Source organism: Falco biarmicus, chromosome 6, assembly GCF_023638135.1.
Source record: "Falco biarmicus isolate bFalBia1 chromosome 6, bFalBia1.pri, whole genome shotgun sequence".
Taxonomy (NCBI): domain Eukaryota; kingdom Metazoa; phylum Chordata; class Aves; order Falconiformes; family Falconidae; genus Falco; species Falco biarmicus.
The window spans coordinates 40,468,553-40,492,887 of record NC_079293.1 but is presented as its reverse complement, the minus strand read 5'-3'; the positions used below and the strand labels follow the sequence as shown (position 1 = coordinate 40,492,887).

General features: G+C 35.6%; 1 protein-coding gene across 9 annotated transcripts in view; it reads left to right on the top strand.

The window, feature by feature from the left end:
• QKI (QKI, KH domain containing RNA binding) overlaps positions 1-21,794 on the top strand; it is a 159,399-nt gene extending 137,605 nt beyond the window's left edge. For 2 of the 9 annotated variants that reach the window (XM_056343575.1, XM_056343572.1), the window contains 4 exons: positions 8,422-8,509; positions 10,888-11,160; positions 13,838-13,912; positions 18,627-21,794. In XM_056343575.1, the coding sequence (XP_056199550.1) occupies positions 8,422-8,509; positions 10,888-11,160; positions 13,838-13,912; positions 18,627-18,643 (453 nt within the window). In that variant the 3' untranslated portion in view covers positions 18,644-21,794. Of the gene's footprint in view, positions 1-8,421; positions 8,510-10,863; positions 11,172-13,068; positions 17,615-18,626 lie in introns of those variants that run through there. The other 7 variants (XM_056343573.1, XM_056343570.1, XM_056343576.1 and 4 more) reach the window with 5 other exon arrangements.
• The last annotated feature ends 2,541 nt before the right edge of the window (positions 21,795-24,335 follow it).

The window sequence follows — 24,335 nt, the reverse complement described above, 5'->3', positions numbered from 1 at the left end:
ACTTAATCATAGGTAGTTGTGTAGCATCAGTTATATTATTTTTATAATTTATGTAAAACTCAGGGTGGGTTAAAGCATTTGTCTTGATAAAAGTGGAGTCTGTTGACACAGTCTCATTTGGCACTGTTCAGTCTGTTCAAAAGGCTACAGCTGGAATAAAGACCTGTATAACATAGGTCATGTTTGATGTCTGCTCTGTTCAGATTCCTGGGATGTGTTCACGGTACTCAAGATGTTGCTGGTAGAGCTGTATGTGGGAATTTTGTACTAGAGGCTTGCCTGGTAGTGTGCTTGTGGTTCATTGTGCTTCATTCAGTGTCCTTATGGTTTAGCTCCTGCTTTCAAAATCAAAGCAACCAGTGAGGAGGAGTTTTGAATGTCTAGCATTCCAAAATCAGAAATACCAAAAATAAAGTGTTTAGCTCTGAAAGTTTTTTTTTGACTGGGCTCGCACATTTCTAAAATCTAATGCTTTAGATTGCGTTATTGATAGCTATTTCATTTGAATCTCAATACAAATGTTAGCAAGTGTCTATACTAATAAAGAAATCTTAATGGCTTCCAGCATCATTCTGTCTTCTTGAACATATTTTAGAAGGTACTGTATAAATATGGGTTTCTTTTAGGATTTTGGGGGGTTTGGTGTATATATATGTCATGAAAGATACATTCCTGTTCTGGAGCTTTATAAATTGCTGAAACTGTTCCGTATGGTGTATAGAAAGACTCTTGTCGCTGATTTTATTAACAGCATTAAAAAGCTGAGGTGTGAAGGAAAGAGGGGACCTTATTTCCTTGAAAGCCCAAAACCTTGTGATTTAAATACAAGCCCATTGTATCTGTCCTAAAGAAATATTGGGACAAATACAAAAATTCATAAACATCAAGCAGAATGCTACTGGTGACACACGCACCCAGCCCCCCGTTAACAACTGGTACCCAGAGGGTACATGGTGAAGCAAACCCTTAAGTTCCACTGGTGCTGTATTTCGGTCTGGCTTAAAATGTGCTTCATGCTGAATTTCTGTACCTTATCTGTATTTTCTTCTTGCAGAAATGGAAAGTGGGGGAGGGAGGGCATAAGGACTCTCAAAAATATTACTGGTAAGCCAAGTATCATGATTAAACAGGGATATGTCAGATAAGATGATGGGAAGTGTAAAAAGATATGCTGCCTTTTCCCCCCAGTGTATCTTTAACATTATGACCAATGAATTTGTCAAGTGAAACAGCACAGTCGTCTTTGCATATCATTTGAACTGAGAGCTTGCTTTGAAGAAGATAAGCAGGCTGTGTTGCCCAGAAGAAATAATGATGCTAATTTATCTTTGCCTGTCCTCATAGACATAGCAGTGTGCATCGGTGTTGGAAAGGAAATAGAGAAATAACTGAGCTATAGCTTGCCACCTATTCAATGCCACAGTATTGTTGATGGCATACAGGGCTCTAAGAAATATGGCTGATCTTAAAGTAGTGATTTATCTTACTTTGTCTCAAAAAGTATTTGGAAAAGCTTCCTCTGATGTAAGAATAGCTGTCGAATTATGCCAAAAGAGACTTCTTTAGCAAATTCTCCGCTGTATGAACCAAGCTACGTTGTGTAGGCTTTATGCTCCATCACCATCCGAAATGTATAATCAAGGATGAGAAAGTCTTAAGTAACATGTTTACCAATAACCTCTAACTGTCAATGTTTATATTCTGGGCAAGGAAAACTTGGAAGTCTTTCTGGTCTTTCTGAAGTTTTTTGAGGGGAGGGGATGATGAGATGTTTCCCTTAGCACTGAGTAATGGAGTAGCTTACCAGAAGTAAAAGCCTTTACAAAAGTGAAATCTGATGTCTTGCAGTACACAATTGATTAATAGTTTAGGTACTCACATTCAGATTCTTTCAAAAAGCTCTTTTCTTTGTGCTCTACATCTGCTTACCTGTCATCTTCCCTAGGATTTCATTGCCATAGATACTTCAGTCTTTTAACGACTTAAATATGAAAAAAAGACTTTCCAAACAGAATAGATTTTAAGCATTATTTATATTAGCTTTAAGAATGCCAGTGTGCTTTAGCCTATGATGTTTTATAATACATTTTACAATATATTGATGTCTGAGATGCATTTTTTGGTTTGATACGTGTATGTCTTAGGAATTTGTAGTATATTGTTTGTGAGGCTTTTTGTTTATAAATTATGAATGGAAGGGTTTTGTCCCTGAATGGAGACATTCATGTGTAAAGGCTGTTTGACTGCTGCATGGTATGTTAGGAATACTTACTCATCTACGAGTGAATTGCAGTGGAACATTTTTCTTTGTCAGGGAGATAAAAGCATTCTAGAGCCCTGAGAGTCCAACGAGTGTCTCGGCACAAGCCTCCAAGCTGCAGCTGGGCAGCTATATAGCAACTGGGCACTGTAGGAAGGCAGGGTGACAGAACCCTAAGGGTCAGCAGTGACTTCTGAATAAGAAGGATAAGATCAGTAGCAGTAAAATATTTCAGTGGTGCTGTTGTGTTTTACCAAAATTCGCATTAAATTAATAAACTGCAGGTGGCTTATGCAGACACATGGTTTAAAAAATAAAGTATTTTTATTTAATGTGTGTATTTCCAGAGGTATGGTGGTAGAAAAGTTACATTTATTGTGGCAATTTTAAATTACTTTATTTGAGGAAATGTTTTAAGTATCTATTCTTGTTCATTAGTATAGTGTTCTTCCATAATTGCCAAGTTCTCTGCCCTGAGTGCGTGTAAAATTATTTAATGCCTTACCGAGTTAGTAGAAAAATAATGTGTTACTGGAAAAAATATCTACCTGAAGTATATGTGGCAAAAAGCATCCAGACTTGGACAAAACATGATGTCTGGAAGAGATCTCTCCAAGGGTGCCAGGAAAGGTACAGAAGCTGCTGTTGAGTATTGCTGTTTAGCCAGAGGTGGTGTGGGGCGGGCAGGAAGGCAGTTTGCATAAACTGCTGAGGTGTTTGGAGGGCGAGTACTGCTCTTTGGTGCTCCCTGGTCGTTCTTTGCATGAGCCTGGTGGGACAGGCCTGCTGCAGTTGGCTGGGGAAGCTCAAGACTGATTCTCGGCCTCTGCATTCGCTTTTGGTTTATCCATCATTTTGCTTCATCATTTCCTCTTCTCACTTGCTGCTCCTGCTCTGATCTTGAAAGGATAGCCATGGAACAGCTTATAAGGACTGCTCCCTCAGCCAAAGCCAGACTTGGCTGCGTTTGGTGCAAGATAAAACTGTCTGCAGCCTTTGCTGGGGTTGGGCTCAGTTCAGTTCATGAGAATTTAGCTGAAGTGCAGGGATGTGTGACAGGATTGCAAAAATACCATCCAAAATGCATGACATTTGGAAGCTAGACTGTCAATGAAAGTCACTAACATCACCTAAATAAACATATTTATATTATTATGAATGTAGGGGGGGAAAAAAGTATATTTGCTAGATTTTCCAAAGCAGTTATTCCAAAAGGCAAATGAGCATTATATGGAGAAAGTATATATGTTTGTACAGAAATGCTGAAAACTTTCCCTGCCAATGTTGGTAATAATAAGAATCAGAGTACGTTCTGAGACTTAGCCAGGTAAGACTGTGAGGCTCAAGGAGCTCTGTCAGGATAAGGTATCCCTGCTCTCATACTGAGCAAGTGGATTGTTTGGTTTGTGAATTAACTCACCTGCAGTCACCTTCTGTGTTGGGTCAGTCTGGGTCCGGCAGCAGTATGGCAGGGCAGTACGGGCACTGATGGGCTCCTCTGGGTGCTACCTGGTGGATCTCTGCTCTGTAGTAAAGCATTGCTACATGATCCTTGTTCTCTTTTAAGGTAGTATCTTCCTTTCTTTCTGTACTGTAATATGTTAGGTTTCTCAGAGCTGACTGTTCTCAATCTAACGGTCTACCTGTCACCTCTAAGTTTGTTGTCATCTTCTGAAGCCCTTCATTGTCATAGCACAGTGAATGTGCTTCCATTTGGAGTCTGTCTTCCACCTTGATACCATATCTAGCATGTGTATGTTTTGTGTGTAAGTAAGAAGTTAAACTGTATGAGACTCTTAAGGGTTCGCTGTATGCATGTGAGAATCTGAGGCATTTAAGTGCCTAATAATAGTTTCAGAAGCATTAGTTAAACAAAAGAATTCTCTGAGGACCTTGGGGTATCTGAGGTTGAAGTATAGCTTGGATGTTGATAATGAAAAGAAGTCATTAAAAAAATTAAATGGAGTGCTTTATCTGAGCTCCCTATTTTATGACATGAAGCAAGCTCTTAGTAATCGCAGTTTATTACATAACTTGGATTCCTCATTTTTTTTAAACAGACAGTATTGCCCAATGTAGGAGACAGAACTCTGGTTTTAACTAGGCATCAGTATGGTCAGCGTTGTGTATTTCATTTGAAATTGTTTTATTTTGGGAAGTGCTTCCCCAGAGACTTCATGTAGGTGGCTTGTAGTTGTTGCTAGCATTTGAACCTTGTGACTATTAATCCTACTCTGATAAAGATTAGAAAACAAGTCACTTGAAATGATCGTGGGCCCTGGCATTTGGTCTCCTCCAGGTCTTTTTGTTGCTAGCCCAAGTAGAGCCGAGCCACTGTGAGAAGTACTGGACCTGTGTTCAGAAAACAGTAACCGCTGTTGTCTCTGCACAGCTGGCTTTGTTAGGATTTACTGCTTGCATCTCTTACAGTATTTGTATTCACTGAGCAGTTGCAAGTGCTTACATTTAAAGAGTTACACTTCAAGATACCATTTAAGGTTCTTAATCTGCATGTTACATTGTACATGAGAAATAGAAGGAAAGCACTGGAGATTTAAGAGGATGAGACGTTTGAGTCAATCACTTGAGCTTCAACTCAGTAATGCAAATCTGGCTTTAAGTGACCTTATTGATGTTTGCTCAAAGTAGCTTCTTTTTGGTACAAATGACTGAGCTTTGTTGTAGCTATTGTACAGGTAATGTACTGTCCCTTTAGAGATTGCCTTTGTATCCCTGATGCAACCTCTCTTTGCTTTAACAGAGAGTGCCTGCAGAAATGCCTGGAGCTAAGATAGATAGTGTGGTGTGCCTCATTTGATCATCTGTCAGCAACGAATAGAGAGGATAGGGCAGACAAAACCACGTGGCCATTGCTCTATCCCAGGTCTTGGAAGTTTGAGGGGGTTGGCTGTTGGTGAATGATGTTGAAGTGGAGAGCTTGATACCAGAGAATGAAGGACGTGACAGCATATCTGAAAGGGTCCTGGCCACTTCTGTGACTTACGCCTTGAAGAGAGGTTGGCAAGTGACTGTTGCAAGTTTAGGGCTGTGAGGGGATAGCAGGATTTTGAGCAGTCCTAGTAGGGTGGTGCCAAGTGCTGAGCACCCACGTCTTGAGGGGGTAGCATTGTATAATAAACAGTGCCATCTTCTGGGAGGAGTCGGAATGCTGTCCTTGTGGTCAGCTTTGAAGATGTCTTTAAAGTGGGGTGGTTTTGTTTTTGTTTGGGTTGGGGTTTTTTCTCCTTCTCTAATAAATGCTTTGAAAAACAAAACACCAGAGGTTGAAAACCAGTATTATTGTCTAGTAATGCAAGTCCACGTTACATCTCTGAATTATCACGATACAGTCTTCAAGGAAAAGATGGAACGTTTAGTTTATTAATGTTAAGTTTAATTTAATAAATCTATGTTTTGGAGTCTGTTTAAAAGAGCAGAAGTTTATCAACTGCTAAGCAATACTCCAGAGAAGTAAATCTCAGAAATAAAAGGACTTTGTCTGCTTTGTATGCTGAAGTCCATTACTATTTTTGTAAACAGGCTTTGTAAAACCTAGATAATTGCAACATCTTTTCTCATAGGAAGCATAGTGACCTATAGGAAAATGTTAAAGATCCAAAGTAAGAATGATTATTTTGTCTTTTATTGCTTGTAAGTTGTTATAACTCCTTCTGGCGATGTCAGAAGGGAAAAATGTTTTCTGTCATAAAATTATTATCCTATAAATAGTTACATTGGGGAAATATTCACTGTGGTGCAAAATCTGGGATTAGAGTTACTAAAATTATCTTAGCAAGTGGAATGTAAGATTCAGCATTTTCTGAGACTCATTAATGGTGTCAGATCAATCACCTGAACTCTTATTTGGAGGAAGTGAGCAATTTTAGTAACATTGATGGAACTATATGGGAGATGCAGCTGACATTGTGAGGAGTTTTTTTTGTTACATGCTTTCAGTTAAAGGAACCCAAGCAAAAAGCCAAAAAGTATAACCATTGCGGAGGGAGGAGAAAAGAGGAATCAATGTGTTAAAATCTTTATTGATAAAATAAATTAGATAAGGTGTATCCAGGATTGCAAGAATTTGTGAGATAGGCAGATAGATAGATTTGGAATTGGTTTTATTGCGTCATAATTTTCTAGGTAATATAAAGCAAAGATGCAAAGGAATTAGTTTCTAAAAACAAACAAAAAAAATCCTTTGCATGTAAATATTAGGTCTGTCATATTAAGCATGCTATATTCGGTACATTTTGTATTCCAGAGGGTCTCATTTTAATGACTGGAGTCCGATGTTTCTGGATAGTACAGTACTTAACTATACAATTGATTTGTAGTTAAAATGATAACTGAATGTGTATTTAATTTTTCAATATTAGTGTTAGCTTCATCTGTCACATAGTATTTAATATACAAAGAAAATGTCTAACTTTCCATATATTCTGAACTTTTAACAACAACAGAAATTGTTACTCTGTGTAATCTTTGTATTTATGCAAGTCCTCAGTGTTACAGTTAGGACTTCCATTTCTGACATCTGAAAGTAACGTATTGTTGACCTGTTTTACCATGTTAATTTTCAGTTGTTGATAAAAATCAGATGTGTTAGTGTTCATTGCAAGGGGGTGGTGGTCCTTGAGCATGCCTTACACTAAATACTGTATTTGCTTAGATACAATTTAAAAACTTTTTTTGTCATGTAATTTAGTAAATTACTTCTCCATCATTTGGGAGTAAAGTATGTATAATAATATTTTGCTGCAAACTAGCCTGAAAAAATATACATTTTCCTGTATATTTGGGACACTGCATGTAGATAATCCTATTAACTCTTAACTAGTTTGAGACGATGTTTCACCGGTGCTGTGCTGGAGTGGACGCACAGTTATTTAATAGATCTTTTTGTTGTTGTTATTGGTGGTGATTGCTATTCTTTGTGTATTTTAATTCTGGTTTTTTTTGTAATCACTCGTGCTCCTGGAAGCTCTAGTTCAAATCATCTGTAGGAGTTGTATTTTAAGACAGGTGAACAACTCTGAAATCAGACTTTAAGATTTTCAGAGTGGATGGCACAGTATGTTATTATCCAGGTTCCCGTTAACTTGGAAGATGCTGTTCCAAATATCTGGAAAATATTGTGTGAATAGACAAGATAAGTAGAAGTATAAGAACTCGTGTTTAGCAAAGGAGGAATGCGATGCAGCTGACACTGAAGCTGCCCTCTTTTCCATCTGACTGAGAATGTCAGCAGTAGCATTCAATGCAAGAAGCAAGATGGTAACTTAACTTTAAAGTAGACGCTGACCATTTGTCTTGGGTTTCCTGTATCGTCATCTTTGTTTTCTTTAGTCTATGTCCTATCTAGCAGAAATGGTAGCATTTCTGGAAAGACAGATCAGAAAATGTCTGGTCTTAAAATTAAATCGTACTAATCAGAAATATTTTTGTTAGTAACAGGAAAAGCAAACTTTTTTACTGAATACTGCAATGTTTATGCAAGCTGCAGGATATCAATGGAGTAGATAACTTCAGGGAAGTAATTTATATTGAAGCAAGAACAACAATAATTTATACTGTATAAATAGTAGTTGTATCTCAATTGGAATACATCTGCATGTGCCAGAATTCTGCCTTACAGCAGTCGTTGATGTCCTGTTTGGAAAGCTACTCAAAGTTTGTGTATTTTTCATTTACTGCGTCCCCGTCTCCCCCCCCCTTTCCCCCCAAGTAGTCAGTATCAGCTGCAGTGGAGCAGGTTACAATAAATTGAAGCTGCTTAAAATTTGTGGTGTCTATTCTTCCTCTAGCCCAATAATATATTTTTTTTAAAGATCCCTTCAGGATTACATGAAAACATTTACTAAAACTTAAGAATAAAAATTCCTTAAACAATTTCTATCAAACACAACTATACATGTAACCCTGTTTTTATAATTTATGGTACAAGTATAAATATGGTATCTCTTAAGATATTTATTAACACCATTTAATGCTAGACAGCAGGCAACTTGCACTTAATTTTAAGGAAAAGTTGACAAAGCTTTAATGGTAAGGCAGTATTTTCCTTGGTTAACACTTGAAGGCATTTTATTCTAGGTCCCTTAGATCTTGTGCACTAGTGAATTAATAAGCCTGATTTCTTCCCATCTTTTCACACACAGGCAGAGGGAGAAGACAGCCTTAAAAAGATGCAGCTGATGGAGCTTGCAATTCTGAATGGCACCTACAGAGATGCCAACATCAAATCACGTAAGCATATCATAAGTTTGAGGGTCAATGCTATAGTAATGTCTGCAGGTTTTCATTCCTAAAGCTACTTTTTGGCAAAGTACAGCAGTAACTGTGTTGGAGAACGGAAAGCAGTAAAACCCCAACAAAACAGTAGACAGCTGTTGCAAAAGATCTTCTGGAGATTAGTTATATCAGTTCGGTGTTTTTTTGTTGGTTCTCCCCAGCCTCTGCCTCTTTGTCTAACAGTATGTCTGGGTTGAAATATTTACAGATGCATAGTTTAAAAAAAAAAATACCAACCCGTAAGCCAGATTTTTCTATTTCACAATCATTTTTTCCTTAATACATATAAAGGACAATACACTCCTTTTCAGTTTCATTTTTAGAGGTTTCATTTGAAAATGTTACAAGTGTTCAGGATACTGTGAATATGTTTTCCTGTAATATATTCCTTCCTTTCATCTTGCTTGCATGCGTCCCCCCAATGTTACGTTTTTCCAACAATTCATCAACTGATTTCACAGCTGAGTTCACAGGGATCAGTGATGTAATAAGCCATTTTTATGATTTCTTCCATTACATTTGTGTGAAAATGCATTTGCAAACGCATGTATGCACAGGTTTACACTTGAAAATTAATTATGTACACCTACTAATGAGACCATATACATTTGTGTCATACAAATTATTTTCTTTAGTTGCAAATATAATTTCTCCACCTGAAAAATGTAGTTGCTGATAATGTTCCAAAGTAAATTTTTGCTGTAGCTGTGATGCAGATGTCAAATGTAAGCACAGTTAAATCAGTCTTTTCACTAAGGGCCTACTGATATTTGCAAATTTGTTTCTCCACACAGTCACCATTTCAGTGCTGAATGTTTAAAGGTTGGAATGCAGTTAGGTCAATTTGAGAGTGCTTACACCAATGTAATTATTCTAATTTGAAAAGAGACAAAAGCAAGGGCTTTTACCACTACAATGGTAACGGTAAAGGTAAATCTTTTGACCCTAAAGAACACTGTAATATTTAAAGCTAGATCAGTTTTAAATATATATTTTTTTAGTCCAAAAATTAATTACAAATTTTTAAGTAAAGTAGCTCTCAGATTAACTTAAATTTATGCAAACTGTTGCATAGAAACCTTTATTTGAATTTGAGCAATTCCTTTGTCTGATCTGTTCCCATTGGCCCATGTATCTGTATAAATGGGAAGATCGATTATTTTTTTTCTCGTTTTTGACTAGACATTTCCACACTGATACTCACTTTCTGATAGTAAGACTTTTTCACTGTTTCTGTTTTGGTTTTATGGAAAACTTGAACATGTAGAAGCCATACTGGTTTATTTCTGTGTAAGAAAGGAAATCAAAATGTTTGAGGTTTTTTTGGAATTATACATGAAGTCTGAGCACTTTTGTTTAAAAAATTAATTAAAAAAACCACAACAATCTCTAATCTGAAAAACTTCCACCATGTTTCTTTTCGGACCACCTGTAAGTTAATTAAATCAATGTAGATCAACAGTAGTGCATAGAAACCTATAAACCATAACCTTTTAAGACTGACTGTTACCAGCTGATGTGTTGATGTTTAAGAAGTTGTTCATCTTGTGTGCCAACAGGCTTTCACTTAATGAAAAGTGCTAGCACCATTGGAAAAAAAAAAAAAAAAAACCCACACACACCCCACACACACACACACAAACAAACCAAAGGAAAAAAGCACCTATTTTCCTATGCAAGGCCATAGTCAACTTCTAATACAAAGCAAGTATTTTATTTTGGGGAATTTGATATCGAAATAACTTTTGAGTCTATTTTATTTATGCAAGTGTAGGAGAGGAGATATATTGTGGTTTTAGGTCACCTTTAACTTCAGTGATCCTGGAAATTGGCATTGCATATATGTTTAAATACGATTTTAAGATGTATAAAAACTGTGGACTTGTATGGCAGCTCTGCATAACTGAGTATCTGTGGACTCTGTAATTGCACTAAATTTTTTACTCTGTATTTGATTATGACAGTATTTTCCTTGTATCTCCTGCATGCATCTCAGTCTCATGCAGTCCTGATAGCATAAGTGAAGATATGTGGTCTAAATGGAGCTTTTGTGCTGTGTAACCTGTTTGAGAAATCTACCTTACTGTTTTACAATGGCTTTTTTATTTTGCATGTTCATACTTAATCACACTGGAAAATGGAAAGCTGTTTGCATTTGAATGGTGTGCTTTGGCACTGTGTGATCAGCGCATGTACTAATGATTTCCTTTTATTTTTCTTCTTTCCTACTTTTCCCCTTTTTTCCCATTCTTTCCACGTTTTGTACTGCTATCTCCATACTTTCCTCTGAATTTCTTTGCTTACTGTAGCAGCCCTTGCCTTTTCTCTTGCAGCAACAGCCCAGGCTCCAAGGATTATTACTGGGCCTGCGCCTGTTCTCCCACCAGCTGCCCTGCGTACTCCTACGCCAGCTGGCCCTACCATAATGCCTTTGATCAGACAAATACAAACCGCTGTCATGCCAAATGGAACTCCTCATCCCACCGCTGCAATAGTTCCACCTGGACCCGAAGCTGGTTTAATTTACACACCATATGAATACCCCTACACGCTGGCACCAGCTACATCAATCCTTGAGTATCCTATTGAACCTAGTGGTGTATTAGGTAAGATCTTTGTATGCGGATGACTGGAGAATATATTGTTTATGCTTTTATGATATTTGCAATCTAGAGGTCGTGAGGCTCAAAGAAAAAATTTGAAGCAACAATCTTATGTCAGGTATATCACAACTGCCTGGGAAAACTGTGCAAATGGTGTAACTCTTAAACATTTTAAACATGTTTTATGTTACTAAACGTGTATCTTTAGTATATTAATAAGATTACTGAAAATAAAATCTTAATGTTTGTATGACACTAGGTGGTGGATACATAGACAAGAAAAAAACCCACTAAATAGAGGTGATCATCTATTACATGTCATTTGGGCTCCCATAAATACCAGATTTGTTTGTGCTGTCTTTAACAAATTAAATTCCAGTAATCTTTGGAAGAGAGATCTTCCTTTTTGGCTATACCTTTTTAGTAGCAAAACTGGAGAGAATGGAAAGGTCTTTTTTCAGTTGGAGATTTTGGGTTTTGCCTCTTTATTTAGTACACAACTGATAGATCTCAGTGACAGAAAGCTGTAATTAATTTTGTAAGGAGAAAATAATTTCAGCGAATAAATATAAAACAAACAAAGTTCTGACCAAGGGATGATAAAATTAGTAACTTCACTGACAGCTGCTTTTATATACATTGGATTGAAATGTCCATCATTCCTAATATTTCAGACCATTGAATTGCTGTGTGAAGGCAAGAATGATAAAGCATCCGTAACAATTCCATTAACTGGTCAATATAGAACAAGCAGTTCCAATAGTTTCTTCCTTCCCTACCCTCTACAGAATCTAAATAATCTTTTCTCTTCAGTTTGTTCTGAATTGCATATGACCTTGGTGCTACATAATGTTGATTTTATAGGACTTTGATCTTAGTTTGTTCAGTGGCAGTTATTGATTTACACAAATTCTAAACATCTCTAATGAGCACTGGACAATAAGGTTCAAAGTCAATATTATGCTGAAAGTATTGCAAAAAAATCAGTGTTTCACTTAATTCAACAAGTATTTGTCATGTATCTGAATATGTGCAGGTTCCCACGTTATATTTTGTACAGTAAAAAAGAAAATATATTTCAGACTCCTGCTTTTCAGGATTAGTGAATCAATAATAAAAATTTCAGTAGGACACGAGTATGCAGTAGGTCTGTGTTTGAGCAGCTTATGGTTGGTTGTTACCCCATAGCCAAAATTCAGTGAGCATATGCTAATGTAATTATTGATTTCCCACAAACATGTAAATATTTTCCCCAGCTCCTCCACGCCCACTCTACAAGTACACTTGGAAAAGTCCTCGGGTGAAGTCACAGTTAACAGGCATAGTCACAGTAGCTATCAGTTGCTGGTTAGTAGCAAACCCCTTTCCTGAATTCGGTTAACAGCAAGTAAAGAAATCCATCATTCCATAGTAATAATTTAATATGATGCAGGGAACTTTGATTTCTCCTAGGATTTTTCGTAAAGAGAGAGGAAGGGAAAATTACTCCTAAAATGACATCTGAAACCATTGCTTACTTTTTGGCTTAGCTGTGAGAGCACAGGTGTGTTGTCCAAAACAGATCTCACCAAATAGTCTTACTTAAAAAAAGGAAAAGAGAGGGGGAAGGCCACACTCCGTTTTAGGTAGTATAGATTCAATAACTCTTAATACATCTGCTCTATTATCTGAGCAATTGTATATAGTTAATTGAATCAAATTAGTTTTTCATTAAGTTTTATTTTATAATACACTCATTCTCATTAATAGTATGCTATATTTTGTCCATTTTTGTGGTGGACCTTCAAGATGTCTTAAAATCTGTTAAAAATGGCAGAGAAATGCATCCCTATTAGTATTTTGGGGGATATTGGTGTTGGGATCAAATTTTAGTTGATGTCTAACTTTTAATTCCCTTCCTTTTATCTTCAGGTATGGCTTTCCCAACGAAAGGCTAAGAATTCAAGAACGGTCTTAACTGATCCTTCATCAGATCTGAATTTTAACAAATGCTTAGTTTCAGCAGCCTTGAAAAAAGCTTGGCCTAGCAGTCAGTGACTTACTTGCACTTTTTTGCACATAGATTTAAAATAAAATAGTGCTATTAATTTGGATTAGCTCCTATTATTACAGAGTAGCTGTAATTTATGAGTGTATAGTAGTATACTGACTGCTAAGTGTTCTATATAGTGTTTGCTTTACTAATCACCTAATTCATTGCAGTTCATACTTATTGACTTAAAGTTTAAAATCATGATCTGTAGGCTTGAAGAATTGCTTTAAAACTTTTTTTGTGGTAGAACTGGAAGTGATCTTACGGTTAGCAAATAATTGTCAGTATTAAAAGATGGCATTATTTAAAATAGTCCTGCTGCAAGAAAGGCACTTCAGTGAATATGTGACTAGTAAAGCTTAAATGTGCTTGGGTCTAATAGATTTCATGAAATACTGTAATTTTGGGATTGTAAATGAATGGATTAAACAGGTTAAGGCCAGGATGTTTAAAATAAATGCAATATTAATCTGCACAGATAAACTTCTTTTTAAAATTAAGATTTGAAACTACTGTGCCTTAACTTGTTGCGTTTCTTAAAATGAACTTTTGTAGTTAATGACCATTTAAATCCATTTTGATAAACCTGCTGTTAATGTTTTCTTTGAATGTTTTCTAACTTTGTCTTGGTAATTGCAATTTAACTAGGTGCGGTGGCTACTAAAGTTCGAAGGCACGATATGCGTGTCCATCCTTACCAAAGGATTGTGACCGCAGACCGAGGTTAGTTTAGTTCTGCAGTTCTTGTTTGTAAGAAGTGCTTTGAGTGTACATGAGATTTGCAACACCACAGCTGGTTAACCAAATACCCTATTTTGACCCATTCATTATTTTTCTCAAAAATCTGAATAGTTAATACTTTAAAGCTTTGGGAATGCTTGCAGTTTAAAAAAAAAAATCTGTAAACTTGGCTTTCCCAGCTCAATTAAATATATAAGCTTTGTGATATATTTAATATAAATGCTATAACCGATTCCCTCTTTAAAACTATTTAAAGATCCATCTGCATCAGGAAACATGAATTCAATGCTGCAATAATTAATTTCATCATGTTCCCCCCCCTCCCCGCAGTTTGTTCTTTAAATTGGTGTAGAAATATCAGATTGGTGTTGCAAAATAAAATGAATGGATGGTTGCTTAATGAGAAAGAAGTAAAGGAATAAATGCCTCCTGTCTGTGTCTGGAGAAATCTGAAGATTTAGATTCCTTTTTTCCAATAAACTTTTGAGCCACTGTACTGTATATTATGAGGAGGATGCATGTTCTCAGATACCTGACTGAATTCAGGAAAGGTAAGGGCTGTGAAGATAATACTTCAAAAGTTGTTTGAATTTGAATTACTAAGGGTAGGGGAAGGGAGGGTGTTGGGTTTTTTGCCAAAATCTATTTCTTGGTATTTGCCTTTTGCTGCTAAAATGTGTAACCTGAAGGAGAAACAACTTTTGAAGTCCTGTTGGTGAGATGACATCCAATATTTGGGCATCTCTCTTAAACCCTTGAATGGAAAGTAAATCTTCATTTTTCTCCTGTTCCTCAAGTGTAATGCCTTTGGACCCCTGAATGAAGTATTTAAGCTTATTGAGAAAAATGATATTTTCGGTTTATTGACATTGGCTAGGAATCAGTGTGTGGGCTGAATTCTTATCCTATCCCTGCTGCTGACTCACTGTGGGTTTCGGCAAGTCATTTAATCTCTCTGTATGTTTTCTCATCTGTAAAATAAGGATAATAATACTTCCCTACCTCACAGGGGTGTTGTGGGGGTTCTTGTTTTGTACAGGGCTTTGAGGATGCAAAGCATTATGTGCCAAGTATTATTATTCTGCTTTCATCAAAATCACTGTTGTGCAGGCTTCCATGATATCGTAATATTCAAAAGCCAAATTCAAGTGACAGATCTGACATCTCCTAGCATTGACTACACTTCACTTCTCACAACCTTCCATAAATTAACTGCAAGCAGCAGTAGAGATTTCAGTCAATACAGTAAAAAGGGCCCTCCTGGTTATTTGCTGTATTGATGTAACTTTTTATCTTTCATATGATCTTATGCTTTACAGAAAGTGTAAAGCTGATAACGAGACACTATAAAGTTTTCTAGAAGATTGCTTCTTCTTCTTCTCTATCACCACACACTATTTACAGCCCATTGGCTTGTTCTCATTTCTTGAGAATTCTTAAATGGGCAACAGGGTATTAATCACAATAATGTCACAGCCCATGTTTACAGAAAGAAAAAAAAATGTTAAAAAAAAAAAAAAAAAAGAAAAAAGAAATAGAAAAAATTATTTAAACCTGGCTCTTTCAAGAGTAAATGGGTGGTAAGGATTTGTTTGTCTTTGGAAGTCTGACCTAATGTTGCAAGAATCAATTTTGGCTAATGGTCTTTCATGATCTGCAGTGGTAGTTTTTCAGGTGACAGGTGAGACTACTTTTTTGTTTCATTAGATATTTGCCTGAGACGACTAGTAAATATACTGATGAAGCACAAGGGGGATATACCAATTTGTAGTTTCAAGTTCATTATTGTAGTGTTTACTCAACATAGATTTAAAATATTTTGTGAAGGGCCTAGATGTTTCATCTGGGTCACGTATAAGTAATTGAACTTAATTATTGGTATCATTTCACTCTCTTTTAAAATACAGCCATTTTCTGATAATACAGTGTTCATCTCTAGCAATATAGGAAGCCCGCAGTCTTAAGTGGGTAAATAAATACACATAACTTATGATCTGTGGGATAAGTTATGCATACCTCTCTCTTTTAGCATGAAAACCATGCTGATATTTCAGGAGAATGTTAAAGTCTTATTTAGATAATCCCAGCGCGTATTAAGAAACTTACACAAAGTTAATTTTAGAACTGTACTTCATGTATTTTGAATTTGAAACCCTAGATTATCACTGCACGGATTTAACAGTTTCAGAAAAGGTTTTGAATAGAACTTTGTTCAGCAATAAAACAGTTTCTTTTAATGTGCTAAAATTATGTTGTAAAATTAAAATACTGTCAATATTTACCATATTTACCTATTTGGTTGTTCTGTCACCGGTATACTTCTATAGCTATAGTCATGAAAAACAATGTCAGCAAACCGAAATACTTTTTTCAATGTGAAAACTTTTTTTATATATAGTTAAATGTCACTAAATCGAAATTTACATTCATTGGGTCTAAAGTTTTTTTGTAAAAAAAATTCTAAACAGACTTTCAGATGACTTTGTAGTACTACTGCATTCACTTTTTAAGTAGGTTTTTATTCTTTGCATAGTTTGTTTGGGTTTGTTGTTTTGGGTTTTTTTAGAGATAAGCACTGCATTTAAGGCAAGAATCCCCAAATGTGTACATGTTTTGCTCTTTACAGCTAAGCATTTAGAATTGGTGAAGGGTTGAAAAATATAGCTCATTTTAACTCAGAATAAAACCCCAGTTTATAAATAATACAAAATTGAATTTGATGCATATAACAGAGAGACTGACTGGTTTAATTGTAATAAACTGTAAATGGTGTTGCACAGTTGACAAACCTGTGTGTACTGTAGAAGGCCAGAGACTTGGCAGAGGATGTATCACAGGTGTACTGGTATTTTTAAAAGGTAGCTTGCTTTGAATATAAACTCCACACAAAATATTAATGCTGAGAATTTTCTTGAATGTTTTATCCAAACCAACTGTCACATAATTTATATATAAAATTTAATACCATTTAATCAAAATTTTAATCAGTATCAAAATGCTTTAAGAGTCTGTTTCTAGTATACCTGTAAAGTGGTGAGATTGTGCCACATAAAATATTTATTTTTATTTTTGCTTATTTTTGAAACAGCCGTTTTAATTTAAACAAATCCCACTTAGCATGGTTCTGAAAAAAATCAGGGAGCATGGGGTCTCATTTATGTTACAGTAGTAATTTTTCTTAGTCTTATGAACTGTATCCTAAATGATAGGCCATTTTTTATTATGTGAAAGTAAATCAGCCCATGAGAAAGATTGCTAGATCAATGCTATCTGTGAATATTACACCTACTGGACTTCATTTTATGTAATGGCACAAATCTGACTTTGCACTGAATACCTTTCTCACTTTCATCTCCTCTGCCTTAGTCAAAATGGCAACAGTACAAAAACTTTATCAACCTCAGAATTTATTAGCTATAATTAAGCTGTTGAATGAGTCTTAAAAAATATATATATAAAAAAAAAATCATACTACTGTTAAGTGGACCAAGTTTGGTGAAGGAGAATGTGAGAGAATGATTAAAGAAGGAACAGCTCAAGAACATTGGGAATGATAACTTTCCACTTGAGAACTTTTTTATGTTTTACTGTAATTTGTTTGTTTTTTTGGGTTCTATTTTTTGTTTTGGTTTGGGTTTTGTTTTGGTTTTTTTTGTTGGGTTGTTTTTGTTGGTTTTTTTTTTTTTCAAAAGAAAATAGTATTTACAGGTGGCTTCTTTTAAAATATAAAAATATAAAGCAGGAATGTATATGAAATGTCAGATTTTATTGTATTTGCAGAGTATTAGCTTTGAAAATGAATAAAGAGAGCTGTTTGTAGTTTTTAAATGCCTTATTAGTATCAATTAGATATTTTCTCTATTTTTTGATGTACTTAGAGCTTTTTAAGTATAGACTTTAAAATGGCAGGACTTTTACAGTGTTTACATGCAAGTGCATTTTATAAGTGTCCTATATGTGTAAAATAGTATTTTGAACAGGAAAATGCTGGCTAAAGTAGCAGGCTGAGCGTTTTCCTGGTTCCCACGATGATGCCTACGTTGCTAGACTACAGTTTAGTATTGCTTTGTATTATGAGGCCAAGAAATTCCATGTTGTTTGTAAATAGAATAAATGAAAGGCAATAAAAAATTTATTGAACAAAAACCCTTTGTTTGGCCCATAGTTTGTTGAACCAAATTGTTTCTCAAAGTCCAGAATTCCTTAGATGACTCCATTCTTTTAACAACCAGTTATTAATAATCACATCCATCATTAATAGTTGCTTTAATGCTTGCACCTGGGGAGGTACTAATGCTTAATAGCAGTCAGATACTGATGCTCTGCACTGACTGTTGTTCCAGAAATCTTCTACCCAGTTCCAAAACTGTTCATCGTTTTTTGTTTTCCAATTTCCTTCATCGACTGCTACTAACCATTAGTCATTAGTTGTATTTTATCTCTATTTCTCCTGTTAACCGGTTTTGTGGGAGCGGGCTTCTCCTTCACGTGTCCAAATCATGATGGAGGGCTGTCATGATTTTATTGCATTCTGTAGATGGTGTCAATCAGTATGTCAGAATTAAACATGCTTGTTTTTTTATTAGTTGTGATTAGTTTTCATGTTGTCATTAAGCCGTCACTAGCTGGAACTAATCTCTTCTCTATCTTTTCTTTCTTTTTTTTGTTTTGTTTTTTTTTGTTTCTAACCACCCAGCCGCCACCGGCAACTAACCTATGACCTTCTGACCTCTGAACTCTTCACCCAATGATGACCTGACCATGCCTGCCTGCTGATCAGTTAACTGGTAAACGCCTTTGCTTGCCTGTCTTCAGTGCAGCGAGCTGGGGCACTTGTCCGTTCGTCTTACCATCTAACAAAACAGACAAAGAAATTGTTGTCCTCCAACTCCGCTTTTTGTTGTTCTCCTGTTTGGGTGAAAGTGGTTCTAGAACCTGCACTGAATAGTAGTAAAGCAATAAGGTCCAACTCATCCCTCCGCACTGATCATCCTCTAGTGTCCCACCCCAAGCGAACGGTAAGGAGGCCTCGCACGAGATGGAGACAGATGTCCCTTAACTACCCGATGACAGAGGCAGTTACTGTGAGAGACTTCTAGGAATATTTTTCTTCTCAAAAAATTAAGAAAAAAAAAAAAAAGTCAAAGCTCTCTCTGAATGTACTGTGTGATGATGCATCATGCATGAACCTTTGGTCAGGGATATCATTGGGGAAGGGATTCCAAAAAGTATTCAAAATTTGATACGCTGTTTAGTCACTACCAGTGCCCTCAAAGGGCGGATGTTGCAGCCTTTTTTCTATTGCCTGCCAAATTGGACGTTTTAAAGGAAAGTGTGCCATGAAATGCAGATGACGATGACTTTTCAGAACTACGTTGATGCAGAGAACAAAACAGCAACACTATTAAAGCAGAATCTGAGTTTAAATTATTTTAACCATATTTTAATCTCCTCAGAAGATTACATGAGAACAAGGTACATGCATTATGTGTCACATTACTGGGCAAACTGTTCAAATATTTTTTTTAAACCTCCCTGTATAGAAAAAATGTCATTAAGGATGTAAAAGCCATGCTTGCCTATTTGCTGTATACGTGTAATGAAATTGTAGATAAAGTGTAGTGCATTGAAACAAAATGAACAAAAAAGTAGATACTTTTACTATACAAGGGTGCTGGTGCAGAAAAAAATATATTTTTGGAAATGTAGCATTTTATACTTTCAAGTGTTATAAAAAAAGAAAAAAAGAACAAAGAAACCCTTTATTTCATTAAATGATTTTTTCTGGTGGTTGTCAAGAAACAAAAGACCAAAAGAGCCTTTTAGTCTTTCTTTTTTATTTTTTAAGTATTGGAATAAGTCTAAAGAAAAGGAAGTGCCTTATTTTCTTCATGGTCATTTAGTCAAATGTCTCGTATAATCAGCTTCTCCCTCAGACAAGTTACTGCATGCCACTCAGTCGCCCAGTATGTGAAAGAAGCTGTGAGGGAAGACAAATGATGAGTTGACCATATTAATTACCTGATTTTTGCCATACTAGTGTGATGTGACTTTGCCAAAATCTCATTATGTGAAATATTTGCTAAGTTTTTGTCAAACCAGCCCATTTTATTTCAGCCACTCTACTTTTTAAATCATAGCAAATGCCGTACTTGTGCAATGTAAACCAAAGGGTTCTGTGATGCAGACGGTCTCGTGCTAAATGAGACGATTAGCTGACAGGTGTTTGTAGAGCTGGAAGTATGTCATTTTTGTTCAGGGATGGAGAGGAGATTTCTTTTTTTGGGTTGGAATAAATATACATCAAATACAGTAGGCTTCAGCATCACCCGGAAAACTGATGTTCTGTGGATAAGGAAACTGAAAGTGCTTAGCTAGTTTTCAGTTATAGTCTGAGCGTGTCCCCAGTTTTCACAAGCAGCTCTCACGAAGCCGTTTGCCAAAACAGCATGCAAGTTATTTATTCTTCAGCTCTTCTTTGGCTATTGTTAGATCTGCCTGCTGGCTTTTCTTCAAAAGATAAGCAGGAGAGGGACATCAGCTAATTGTTTGAAGTCCAGCTACACTTTATTTTTAACCCTTATTTTCACATGAGATTCATATAGCTGGGCAGTTGAAAGAGCTGAAGCTGTTGAACGCACAGTATTTAATTCTGAAAAAATTAAGTATTACTTTGTATGGGACTCAGTACTATACTTGGCAAATATCAGGTGATAACTTTATTTCCCCTCTTGTCAACTTATTCTCCTCCTGCAAATCTTCACAGCTTCCAAATGAAAGGTCAATAGTAAGCTAAGAGGGCTTACATTTTTAAGCACCTGCATGGTGACCTCATCTAACATCTTGTCTCACCTGGAAATAATTATCAGTTTATTTACTATGCAATAGACATTCATCCTTTCGTATTCAGCTAGCTTTTTGTTTATTGTGCCACCGGCTTTGTCTTCCTGTTACACATACAGTTGTGTTGATTTTATTTACAGTATATGCTGTGCTATTTCGATTTTATTTTGGTTGGTTGGTTGAATAAACTTGCGACACTCTAACATTTGAAGAGAGATTTGCTAAAACAATACCAGTATTTGATCTAGTTTCATCTCAGCTATGATAAAACCTGGACATTTTAGATGTTTATCAAAGGTCTTTTACTGGGGGGGGAGGGGAAGTGTATGAAATAGATGTGTGACATGTGAAAGTAATGTTTGCTCTGAACAAACTTCTGAAAACTTAGTTGACAAAATTTTGGATCAACTTAAAAAAAAAGCATGACTTTTGAAATCTCTGAATGCCTTGGTTCTCAGTATTATCATTCTTTAATGACTTTTTCTTTATTAAAATAAGTAGTTTTAAGACTTCTTTCTGACAGTATTATGTAATTTTTTTAGAGTGGGTAGATGGGAGTGTCGCTTGTATGTAACCGTACAGATGACATGTATTTGTCTATTCTTTATTATCTTAGTAGTTTCATGCTATGTATGTACCATAACCAACCTATTGCCTATGAGAAACATGTAAGATAATGTATTTACAGCCATTGTTACAAGTTTATAATGTATTTTTCTATCTTGTTTTATATGTATGTTATATAACATTCAAATGAATTTTTTTCCTGATTGAGAAAAAAGGATACAAAATGCAAAACCCACAATTTTGATAACTGAAAAATTGCCAATTGTTTTGCAGTACTTTATTATATTGGGAGTGTTGTCTTTCTTGGGCTTTTAGTTAGCTACTGGATGAATACATTAGACATTTGGGTTTTAGTTGGGTTTTTTCATAGCTTGCATTTTAATTCTTTGGTTCTTTGCTGTTTCTATTAACCCATAGCATTATTTTAATAAATGTTATAATACCAACCTACTAACTCCGGACTATGTCTGTTTATTAACCATTACATGTTTAATTAAAATAAACAAATAAAGACGGAAGAATGTAAAGTCTTGAGTTACTGGACTAACCCTGAAGAACGTGACCACAGATAACACAACGTGACTTGTTTTTATGTTGTTTGTCGGCTGACATTCTGCACACTACTATTAAGTTGGCTTTGGTCATTCTGGCCTTTTACCTTGGGGAATAGGTGCCAGTAGAAATGGGAACAAAGTAGCATTTTTTGAGGCATTTTTCTTGTAGAGTCTTGCCACTTGCCTTTCAGCATCTGCATTACTAATTCCACACTTTCTTTTTCTTTCTCTAAAATAATTACTGTCAGCTCACAGCAAAAGAGCAAAGATGCCAGCGTATTGGTAAATCGTGAGTGTACAGAAACCAGTTTGATTCTTTGTTGAACCATTCAGAGGTGACTTGTGATCTGTTTTGGCACCTGATTGACTGTTGCATCATGTGACCTTTGTAAGCACAAAGTACTTGAGATAGAATTACCATACATCGAAATATGAAATCCGGGGGTTTGCCTTGCCAAAAGTGCCTTATTTTCTTCATGCCCACCCTGTTTTTAAGTTACTTTTTTAAAAAATTCTGCTATAGTCTATCAGTATTGCTTAGCTCAGGGAAGTACAATTTCTGTAAAGCCAAAGGTCAAACTGGATCATTTCCTAATGACTGCAGAAAGTACAAAAATACACCTTTCACTAAATTACCAAGCAATGGCCATTTCAAGTTGCAGGGCTGCCTTGATATGATCTTTATCCCTGTGGATGACTGTAGCAACATGAACGCAGGGAACTGAAATGGTGAAAATGCTGTTTTGTATGTACATCTATGCAAATATTTTTACAGAAGTGTTTTTCTTTCTTAAAGCTTCTGCTCTCTGAGGCTCCTTTACATATCTGGGGTTGTCTTCCTAGACTGGTAATCTTCAGTGGACAATAATTACAGCTAATGTTGAGGGAGATACTCAATGTAGATAACGCTTCAGATATCAACAGTTTTTTTGTGAAAGCCCAGTTTTTTCCTGTAGATAGTAAAAATTCAGATGAGGAGTCTTTGCATCTATTCAAATGCCTTCTTTAATTTATGATGTTTCAAAGTACATATCTTGAAATCCATATGATATAAAAATTATAATTTTTTTAAATTTCTCACAGTATTGGTAGTAATTAAAATAGAATGCATCTTTATTTTATGGAGAAAAATAGCTCTGATGAAGATGTTCATTTTCTAATGGCACGTAGCTCTTCGTTTTACAAATGTGAATAGGTACAGCTGAAATATCAATGCATTTAGAATAGTTTCACTTGTACAGAAATCTTTTGTAATTTAAGAGATCATGAATTGTTGCTATGCTAAAATTCAACCACAGGCAGATGATAAAAAAGTTATTAGGCATTTACAAGAGATAACATCAGGACCTGTAGATTGGATAATGGCACAAATGTCATTTCATAGCCAATAATTTCTATTCCTAAAGCATTTTATCAGAGGTATATTTAAACTTGGTAAAATACTCTCTCTGGTGTAGCTGAAACTATCCAGAGGAGACAAAAGATTAGTGATTGATACTGCATAGTACTTCCATTCCCAGAACTACTGCTTTTCTGTAATATTTTACTATTTTGTATTTTTACTAGGTATTGAACTACTGTCGTACTTTTTCCACAGTGCATTTTCATCTCATTCTTCGTTACATGCAGTAGTGAAAGTTGCTCTAATTTTTGAGGTACTTTGAAGCTGAAGGACAGCAAAAAAAGGAAAACTAAAAATTTTATCGTAATTATTGTCAACCACAAATGCATTTCTGAAATTTGTCTGAGTCCCTGTCTGAAAATTTAACTACTTTATTCTTTGCCTACTTATAGGAAAGAAACAAGCTATTTTTAAAACTGGATTTGAGGAGGAGTTCAGTGTTGCTACATCACTGAAGCTAGGTTGTTCTTTTTCTTTATTATTATTCTGGGGTTAAATTGTCCTAACATTTGAAAGATCATACATTCAAGTCAATTGGAGAGTTGCTGTTCCATCCAATGTAGTGGGATTTATCTTAGGGTAAATCTATGTATTATTAGGTCAGAAAATAAACAAAAACATCATAGAGCCTTTCAAAGTAGAATCTGACCAATGCTGTTCACTTAAAAGTGAACTGTTCTATCAAAGTGCAACAAATCCGGTTTCTCCAAGAATATTTTCTTTTTATGTTGTCAATCCAGAATATATTTCGTAATAAGTCTTCAAGGCCATCTTTCAAATGTTTTTAACGAACATATGTTCAGTGTATACAGACCATATTGACACTTTATTTGAACATACCTTTAAAAAGTATGTCCAGAATCTGCATGTAATGAATGGTTTATTCCCAAATTGTACTCTTTGAGGGGGACCACTAAAACATTTTCTGCCCTGAAAATGCAATGAAACATTGAAGTGTGTTGCCATCCATTAAGAAATTACTTTAACTTGGGGCAAGCATGAGTATACAAAACTTAATTCTTTGTGTCTGGGTAAAAAT